This window comes from Leptonotus elevatus, chromosome 15 (genome assembly GCF_054856555.1).
Source record: "Leptonotus elevatus isolate MCC_2025b chromosome 15, RoL_Lele_1.0, whole genome shotgun sequence".
In the NCBI taxonomy this organism is placed as follows: domain Eukaryota; kingdom Metazoa; phylum Chordata; class Actinopteri; order Syngnathiformes; family Syngnathidae; genus Leptonotus; species Leptonotus elevatus.
The window spans coordinates 3,048,965-3,059,461 of NC_141253.1; the positions used below are offsets into that span (position 1 = coordinate 3,048,965).

Sequence of the window (10,497 nt, forward strand, 5' to 3'; positions counted from 1 at the left end):
TGTAACGAACGTCTTTTACCTCAAGTCTGAAAAAGCGTGAGCAAAATATGCCTGACATTTCCACTTGATGTATGTTTCTTTTAATTTCGTCGGTTTCATGAAAGTATTAACACATTTTTAAAACGGTACATTTTAACTTAGAGCAACTTATGCAGGTTTGTTGGCTGCTGCACTACGTAAGCGTATCCGCCATATTGAATGTGTCAATAACTCATTCAGTCATTCACAAACGTTATATTAGAAATGTATGCGTTTTTTAAACTATCAAAGAGAACACCGTCAGTTAATAGATTCAACAAAGGAACACTTTAATGGCAATTAACATCTTAAAATACACTTTTTGCACTTCCGCATTGGTTAAACTGAGGATTTATCTCTTCCCAGAAAGAGCATCTCTGAGGGGCGCTGTAGCACACGTGACACAAACTGAGCTTTATATATTAAATTAATTTGATGTATAACACTATTTGTCGTCTATTTAATTGTGTTTTTACCACAACTGTTTGACGGGCTATTTTGTAAAATTATGTAACATCTTAAAAGTGTACTTTAACTTTGCTGTAACGTCCACTGCTTCCGCATTCGCGAAGGTCCATCTCTTCTCAACGGAACATCTCTGAAGACACCTACACAGTACGGTCAACATTAGACGTGACTGCTAGCTTTTTGTCACCTTTTCACGAATATTTTTCATTTTTTTTAAAACATAAAAACTGACATTTCGACAGGAGTCGCGTCCGGGAAGGCGGTACGACCATGTCCGAACACGACAGTAACCTGTTAACGGAGCCGGAGCCGAGCAACCCTTTTCAGGTAAGGCTGGCTAGCTACTGTAGCTTAGCCACATTTTCATCGCTCTCATTAGCACATCACTGTTTACACTTTGACACGCGCAGCCGGTTTAAACCGTAATATAACGACAATAAAATGTGAATTTACATCTTCACTATGCTGACAACATCAATGACATTTTTTGAGTCAGATGAATGAATTACTCCACAAAATCAACTAAATAGATTGAAGCCTGAAAACATTGAATTTACTTGGCTGTCTGTTTAATTTCAATGCTTTCTTATGGTGCATTTTATACTGTAGTTTTCAACCATCTGCCTCACCCAAACATTCAGTCACCTTCACAACTATCCAATTTAAACATTCAAGTGTCACAATAGGTCAACATCTGTTTGTATTAAGGAAGAAAATGTTACACAAAGGCAATTTTGCATCCCAAACATTATTATTCTAGCAGGCGCAGCACATTGGCTGAACTGGAGAAGCGCAAACAAATTTCTGTCTACGATATAAAATGTAATCGATTACAACTGATTAATCGATCAGCCCTGCAGAAAACTAGTAGCGAGTAAATCAACTGCTCTAAGACAACAATTGCATTGCAAATGTGTATTTTCTGCCCACTGTGAATTATTTACATAGAACCCTGCAGGGTCACCCATGTTTTTGGAGTTTGCTCTTGAGCTCGAGGGCAAGTGGAAGAAAACATATGTTAACGGGGCGGCATCCACCTGCAGGCTACGCAAGACGGACCCTCACTCGGCCCACTTTCTCTGATAATCGGGGCAATTCTTCTCTAAATTTTTGACTCTGGTGTGACTTTTTGGACCCATCGTCTATATAGTCTTGTACACATAAAAGAAAAGAAAAAAGGTCATATATTGTCCCTAAAAAAATCTGAAAAAGGCAAATTTTAGGAGGGGGGAAGGCGTTTAGAAAGGAAGTAAAAAACAAACAAAAAACTAATTTAAATACAATTTAAAAAGTTGTATATTTCACCAGAAAAGTCGCATACAATATTTTTTAAAATAATATATATATATATATTTTTTTTTTTTTAAGTTGTATGTTTTCGAGAATAAAGTTGTATATTTCTTTTGGAAAAAATGTATACTGTGCTTTATAGGAAAACAAAGTTCGATTTTTTTTTAAAGAACATTTGTATTTTTTTTTACCCCCAAAAAGTTTTGCATTTTAAGAAAATTTGTGAATTTTAGAGAGGGAAAAATATGTGTCTATATTTTCAAGTATTTTTATTTATTCATTTATTTTTAGAAATAATAGATTTTTGAAAGTATTTTAGAGGAAAAAAAGTGTAAAAATATATATATTAAGAACAGTTGTGTATAGTAGGGAAACAACTTATGTATTTATAGAAAAATGTATTTATTTTCTAATTTTATATATTTATTTTATTATTATTTTTTCCCGACAAAATAATTGTCTATTTTCTAGAAAATGTTGTATTTTTCTTCCAATAAAAGTTTGATATTTTCTCCAATATTTCCGATGCATTGTCTTGAACACTTTTCCTCGTTAGTGTCGCAGGTGAGCTGGAAGGTGTTAACCCATGGTCGGTCCACGAGCTGCCGCCTTTACGAAACGTAAACCCTAATATAAGTAAATAAATCCCTTTCCAAACCGTTCCTTATGTTGTGCCGTATTAATGTTTCACAACAGACCTCCGTGTGAATTATTTAGGACGCCGGTCTGGTGACGAGCTGTAGCCTGCATTTGTGCGCGTGTGAGGGGCAAAACTCGGGATGCGGTCAGGAAAACGGGGACGCTCGGCTCACTTTGGATCGAAGGAGCGCGCGAGGCTGATGCTAAGCTAGCAGGCGGGGAGGACGTTGGCGTGCGCGTTGAGCTTAAGGATGGCAAGCAAGGTACTTTTTGGCCAGGTTGGGTTCATAATCCATTTGTTGTTGCATGACACTTTTCATTGACTTGATTTTTTTTTTTTTAAGTCATAAGAAATTGTAGGATTTGAAGCAAAAAAATAATTAGTAAGAAACATAATTTGGGCATGTTCTCATTTGAGAAGTTGTCTGAAAAATACTAAGATTTGATACAAAAAGCAATTTAGTAGAAATGAGATTTTTTTTTTTTCAATTTAAAGTCATATTTTCTCACAAGAATTTTGTAGCATTTATTACTAAAAACACCGTCATCTTTGGCTCATTTACTTTGCTACTTTTACACGGAGTAATTTGTACCATTTGATGCAACTACAATTTTGTTTCATTGCGGGAATGCTTTTTCCGCATATGTTATTGGGATTCTTTAATTGTACTTATTTATTTATTCTCCTCACTTTTTTTTTGCTTGCTTCCCAGTCCTGCTACTTGCGTCTCCTCTAACCTCATGATCCACAAGCGAACTAAAGTTACATGTGGTATATCTGTTTTTTTTTAATTTTCTTGAAATCTACTTGGGTGGCCCGCCCAAGTATTAACATGGCGTGGGAAACACTACATTTGTCATTTAACTACAATTCAAAAAATATATAATTTTCACATCATTTATCTTTCAATTTCCTTCGTAAACATTCAGCTTAGCATTGCGCTATTAGCATTCAGTTTCCAGCATTCCCACGTAATTTCTGCAGAAATCGCACTTAGTCTATTTTAAAACTCATTCACTGCCATTGACGGTTATAGACGTCAAATATTTATAATATTTGAACTATTTCTATTAGTTTGAATTTTTTTTCCACTTTTGTTAACATGAGTATGAAAACCTAGAATTGTTTTTATTGTACATTTAGAACAGATATAAAATTTGTGATTAATCGTGAGTTAACTCGTGAAGTCGTGCAATTAATTACGATTAAAATTTTCAATCGCCTCACGCTCCTAATTTTTAAATAATCTTTTCTTCTTTTTTCTTAAAAAATCGCGCCAGGCGTTTAAATTTTTTTAATTGTAATTAATCGCATGACTTCAATAGTTAACTCACGATTAATCATACATTTTATATCTGTTCTAAACGTACAATAAAAAATTTTCCTCGGTTTTCATACTCTTGTTAACAGAAGTGGAAAAAATGTTAAATTAATTTTTGACGTCAATGGCAGTGAATGAGTTAATATGTAACCATAACATTCTTCGAGCAGACTATTTTCACAAGAAAAATTATAGTTAGTCTTTTAATGCTTTTGCATTGCTGAAGTTGCCTTTTTGTACAGAATTTAGCATTTAAAAAAAAAAAACGCTATTAAGTCGAGAATGCTCCGGCTCAGCCATGGTCCAAAATGAAGGCGACACTCGAGAAAATGCATGAATTATTCCAACTGTGACTATTGAATTCTTGCGGTTGTGTTTCAGGACCCTTCCGTGACACACGCGAGACAAACCACGGCGGCAATGGCAGCGGGATTAGAAGAGTTCAATCCCTTCACAGACTCCAAACTTGTGAGCATTTCACCATTCGACTCACTCGGACTTGTCGTCATGGTAGCAATTGGGGAGGCGCGGCCAGCGGCGACAAAAACAAAACAAAACGCGCTAACGTTAGCTTAGCCTGGCGCTGAGTAGCGTTCGCTCACTGTACGATAAAAACGTTAAAAACAATCCCTTGGGGGAAAAAATGCGATGATGAACAATTAATCGATTCGATTAAACGTGTGCTTCCTTCCTGTCTAGATGGCGAGCAAGCCCCCCACGGCGGCGCCGGGCGTCCCCACGCAGCCCGCCATCATGAAACCCACGGAGGAACCTCCCGTCTACTCGCAGCCTCGGGCGCAGGTCGCCTCTTCCCGCCTTAACACCCCCCGCCGACTTGTTGAAAGACGCTAACGCACGTTTTGACATTCAGGAGTCGACAGGGGGCGCCGGCGAGCTGCTGAGGAGGCAGGAAGAGCTGGAGAGGAAGGCGGCAGAGCTGGACCGGCGAGAGAGGGAGATGCGCTCGCTCAGCGCTTCTGGAGGTGCAACGTCAATATTGGAGGGGGGGGGGGCGCAATTTTTCGAAAGTGCGCTTCCTTAACCACGTGTGACAAAAATGCTCGTATACCTACAAAATACATGCTTGAAATAGATTTCATTTTTTATCATACATGCATGTATAAAAGATTCGCTATTATAGCCCAACAGCAAAGGTTTTAAAACAAACAATAACATTTGTTTGTTAAAAAAAAAAAAATTCCAGTGCAAAGTTCATGAAAATGACAATTCAAGGAAGATCTCAATGTTAAATACAAGAACTGATTTTTTGTCCTGCATCTCATTCCAAATTCACAAAAATGTCTGCCACCTAGTGGTGATTTGTGTTATTACAACTAAGCATGTTTGCCGATTTATTTATTTATTTGTCATTTTTTTCTCAATATTTTGATTTATTTTGCATTTATTGAAGTTTTTATTTTTTTACTTTAAAAAAAATTGAACAAAAAAAATATTTAAAAAAATAATTCACTCATTCACTGCCATTGACGGCTATAGACGTCAAAAAATATTTGTAACTATTTCTATTAGTCTAACATTTTTTCTCACTTTTGTTAAGAGTATGAAAACCTAGAAAAAAATACTTTTCTTGTACATTTAGAACAGATATAAAAATTTGTGATTAATCATGAGGTGTTTATTTTTTTTTTGTTGATCGGGGCAGACAAAACAAGTTTTACTTCTTTCTGTCCCCTTTCAATCTTTTGCTTTACTTGGAATTGGAATATTTGTTTCTTTAAAAAAAAAGATACAAACATTTAAATGTTACAAAAATAAAGAAAAAAAGATTATTAAGAATTTGGAGCGTCAGGGGATTAAAATTTTTCCGTAATTAATCGCATGACTTCACTAGTTAACTCACGATTAATCCAAAAATGTATATCTGTTCTAAATGTACAATAATTTTTTCCTAGGTTTTCATACTCTTGTTAACAAAAGTGGGGAAAAAAATTAAACTTATATCTTTTTTTAAATGCACTAAAATATATAATACATCAAATCAAATAATGAACGTAGAATTTGATTATTTGTATTATTTTTTTTTTCCATCTCTCCTCTTGATGTTATTATCCATGCGAGCAGGCAGGAGAAACAACTGGCCCCCGCTGCCGGAGAAGTTCCCGGTGGGCCCGTGCTTCTACCACGACATCGCCGTGGACATCCCCGTGGAGTACCAGAAGACGGTCAAGATCATGTACTACCTGTGGATGTGTGCGTTTCGAACCCTCTTGCCTCGCTCGCTCGGTCACATGATGCGGTCGGACGCCACGTCGTGCGGTTTGCTCGGCGCCGTCACCGGACGCTCTTCGAACCGCGCGCGCGGATTTCAAAGAGCGAAGCGGCAGCGCGGTGACAAAATTGACCTCGTTGATTTTCCAGCTCCTAAAATAGTAGACGTGACATAATAATGACATATTTGATGACGTTTGACAAAGTAATTGCGTACCAACCAAATTAAAGACCTACGTCCCTTTTTAACTTTCATCATCTTTACGCAAAATCAAAAGATTTGAATAAAATGTCAAGATTGCCTCAAATGAATTTGAAACATCAAAGCAAATGGTTGCTGAGCAGCCAGCCAATGAGAGTGCAGGGAGGCGGGACTTGATGGGGAAAGCAGAGTACATGCCGACTGATAACGTGATCTCGTCATCACGATGATTAAAAAAAAAAAAAAAGAAGCATTTTAATGGTTTGTAATATTACATAATTGTTACTAAGAATAATGTAAATGAGCTAAATTAGCTGTTTGTCCCAACAACTAAAATTGAGCAAAAATTTGGCATCGCAAAACAAAGTGAAATATTGCTAATAATTAGTTGCTTAAGTCACATCTGGATGTTTTTGAAAGATTTTTTAAATGATAGACAGCATGTTTTTATTTAACAATTGGTTGAAAATGAATCGGCCATTTGTGCTATTAGGCTAACGCTACGCTAGTTCTTTGTCAAGAAATGTTCCAGCATTTCACTTGATTTTTTTTTTAATTAAGTATTCAAACTTGTTTTTGTGATTTTATTACTGGCAAGTAAATGTAGCTTAAAATACCACACATTATAATAAATCCACAAGTTTTACGACACCTGTCGTTTTTTTTAGGCTCGCTATGTTGGCAAAGAGTTTGCAAAGTCAAATTTTCCCGTCCAGCTGGCAGATAATTTTGCTAAAATTAACAAATCTATTTCTCTTGACATGACTTTTTAATTTTTTTATTTTCAAGCCCATTTCTTGCAGCGTGTTGTGGAATAGCGCAAAAAATGCAATTGCAATGTGTGTACTCCACCTCCAGTCCACACGGGGACGCTGCTGGCCAACCTGGCGGGCTCGTTGGCGTGGTTCGGCGTGGACGCGTCCCGCGGCGTGGACTTCGGCCTGGCCATTTTGTGGTTCCTGCTCTTCACGCCGTGCTCCTTCGTGTGCTGGTACCGGCCCGTCTACGGCGCCTTCAAGTGAGTCGGCGGCCGAGCGCGACCTCCGCACGACCTCCGCGTCGTCGTCATCGTCTTCTTCTTCTCGTGTGGCAGGAGCGACAGCTCGTTCCGCTTCTTCCTGTTCTTCTTCGTGTACGTGTGCCAGCTGAGCGTGTACGTGCTGCAGAGCGTGGGCATCCCGGGATGGGGCGCTTGGTAGGAAACGCTCAACACCTTACCCCCAATATCTAAAGTCTGCAGTTTAGTAAATGCTAGGGGTGCCAAAAAATGGATTCTCATTGAGTACGGTTCAAAATCGATTTTAAATGTCCCAAAATCAATTTTATTTACATCATTTTATACTGTCTTGCCTTTGTCTGTGTGTGCCTTTATTTGGAGCGCTGTTCATGTTGTACTTGATTTGGCCACTGAGGGGCAGTGTGCTTCTGATATTGTAATAACTTGATGGTGACTTTTTCCTTCTACTCTCTAATGTGGCTACAACTTAACCGTGTATTAGACCGCGTGGAACCACACTGCCCCCCTCAGTGGCCAAATCGGGTACAACATGAACAGCGCTCCCAATAAAGGCACACACAAACAAAGGGAAGACGATATAAAATAATTTAAATAAAATAGATTTTGTGACATTTCAAATAGATTCTGAATCGTACTCAATGAGAATCGCGATTTTTATGAGAATCGATTTTTGGACACACCCCTAGTAAAGTGGGGGGGGGTTGTTCTTCATATTTGTGAATTTCAGTGGCATAGGAGGGTGTTTATTTACTCAACTGCAAAAAAAATGCCAGCCAGCAATTTTGATGGATGATTTACAGTAATGAGCTTTATATGACTTTTTATACTGTATATACAAATGCAGCTTCCCAAAAATCTAAGAAAAGAAAAAAAACACCTTACCCTTCATAAGTGCCCGATTATGAATACGAACCCGTTTGTTCCATCGTCAGCGGCTGGATCTCAGCCCTGATGTGCCTGAACGCCAATGTGGCCGCCGGCGTCTTGATGATCCTGGTGGCGGCGCTGTTCACCGCGCTGGCCGTCATGTCGCTCGTCATGTTCAAGAAGGTTCGAGACGCTCGCCCTTATTGAGGGACCCGACCTTCGCGTTAACGCCTTTTGCTCTGTCAGGTGCACGCCATGTACCGCACCACCGGCGCCAGCTTCCGGAAGGCCCAACAGGAGTTGGCCACGGGCGTCATGTCCAACAGGACGGTGCAGGCCGCCACCGCCAGCGCCACCTCCAGGGCGGCCCAAGGAGCATTCAAGGAGCGCATCTGAACGGCGGGTTCGAAAAAGGGACGCGCTCCCCGTCGCCGGACGTAAGCATGGGTTAGGCACGCCTCTTCCTTCCGTGTTCCTCGGATGCTTTTAAAAACACGCACGATTTGGATTTATACGTTTACGAGGGCCGCACTGAAAATAAATGACATCATAATGCAAATAATTAAGTCCGATTTGACAGAGAAATACATTTCATGATCTTAAAAAAGGAATAATATTACAAGAATACATTTTTATTTTATTTTTTCCGGGAAAAGAAAGGTTCATATTTAAAAAATAAAAATAAAAATGGATGTGAACAAAGTCAGAATTTTAGTGACATGCTACAAGAATGCTGTTGTAATAACTCATATTTTTGTCGTTTTTACAAGAATAAAGTAAGAAAAAAAGCATTTTAACTCATTCACTGCCATTGACGGCTATTGACGTCAAAAATTCATTTGAACTATGTCTGTTGGTTTAACAATTTTTCCACTTTTGTTAACAAGAGTATGAAAACCTAGAAGAAAAAAAAATATTGTACATTTAGAACAGATATAAAATGTATGATTAATCGTGAGCTAACTTTTGAAGTTATGCGATTACAATTAAAATTAAAAAAAATCACCTGATGCGATTATTAAAAAAAAGAGAAAAGATTATTAAAAAATTAGCAGCGTCAGGCGATTAAATTTTAAAATTGTAATTAATTGTATGACTTAACGAGTTAACTTGCGATTAATTACAAATTTGATATCTGTTCTAAATGTACAATAAAACAATTTTAGGTTTTGATACTCTTGTTAACAAAAGTGTAAAAAAAAAAAAAAAAGTTAAACTAATAGAAATAGGTCAAATTTATATTTGACGTCTACAACCGTCAATAACAGTGAATGAGTTAATGAGAAAAAAAAATTATTATGAGAATAAAGTTGGATTTTTTAGGGGGGAAAAGATGTAAAATTTGCATCTGACTCAAACACGCCTGCGTTCGTTTTATTCGTTTTCCATTTTATAAATATACAAAAAAATCCTAAAATTTAAAAATAGCTAAGCCACACTTTGACTAACAACAATTTAAGAACTACATTTAGTTACAGAGTAGTTTTAAGTTTTTTGTTTTTTGTATTTCCTCACTAGCGCGTCCACGCCAGCTTGCACTTTGAATATCTCGCGTGTGCGCATTTACCTCGCTTTCACTCAGGATGACCTGCAGCCACACTCATTATTATTATTATTATTATGATGAATATTGACATGACTTTTACTACAGTGATGGAAGTTACCTTGAGAAGGAATTCAAGCAATCGAAGTGCTATAAATGTAAAGGATTTTATTTTTATTTTTATTTATTTTTAAATGTGATCGCACTTGCCTTATATCACTTACGAAAAAGCCGTAGAAATTTCAGTTCCACGAATTTGCAGACAGTGCTCCAGAATTTTTGTTTTTTAAATCTTGTTAATTTCAAGGTGTCTTTCTCAAACACTTAAAAAATGGCCGTAACACTGACAATCAAAATGTGTGACAAAGTTTTACCGGCTTCTGAAGATTATTGCGCCGGTTCGGACTTTTGCGTTTGCACGATGACAAAATGGTGATGTTTGTATATTTATTGTTTCCAGATGAAATAAAATTCTTCTAAAGAATCTTTTGGTTTTCTTCTCCGTGAAACTGTTGAAAGTGTACTTAACGTGTACTGTTTACTTGTACAATGAAATATTTGGTGCAAGCCAGATTGCACTACCAGCCATGTGACACTAGAGGGTGCCATTTCACCCTCTGTCACAGCTGTGCGGGCACATTAACAGTACTACACAACGTTTAAGTTTAATTAGTAGTTTCCGTTTTTGTTTTTAACTAAAACTGTTTGTTTTTCAATTTTAGTTCTTGCAAATAACACCAGGACACGCAATACACACACAATGAGAGAGACATTAACACACCTGATATGCACACGTACACTTACTTTGACACACTTCTAAAAACACAACGTATAGTTGGGTTTCCATCCGCCCATTTTTATTCGAATTTCCAAGAAATGCGAAAAATACAACTGAATGGAA

The 10,497-nt window shown here is 37.5% G+C and overlaps 1 protein-coding gene across 2 annotated transcripts; it reads left to right on the plus strand.

Annotated features, from left to right (window-relative positions):
- Positions 1-620: 620 nt before the first annotated feature.
- LOC147161546 (secretory carrier-associated membrane protein 1-like) lies at positions 621-10,080 on the plus strand. Of its 2 annotated transcripts, XM_086096820.1 has the most exons (11): positions 630-813; positions 2,333-2,412; positions 2,494-2,678; positions 4,119-4,205; positions 4,437-4,538; positions 4,609-4,720; positions 5,820-5,948; positions 7,027-7,186; positions 7,262-7,363; positions 8,119-8,236; positions 8,300-10,080. In XM_086096820.1, exons 3-11 carry the CDS (start codon positions 2,667-2,669, stop codon positions 8,447-8,449), a joined length of 972 nt encoding a protein of 323 aa, XP_085952946.1. In that variant the 5' UTR covers positions 630-813; positions 2,333-2,412; positions 2,494-2,666; the 3' UTR covers positions 8,450-10,080. The 2 variants fall into 2 exon arrangements, with proteins under 2 accessions (XP_085952945.1, XP_085952946.1); XM_086096819.1 differs by lacking the exons at positions 2,333-2,412; positions 2,494-2,678 and having other exon boundaries at positions 621-813.
- The last annotated feature ends 417 nt before the right edge of the window (positions 10,081-10,497 follow it).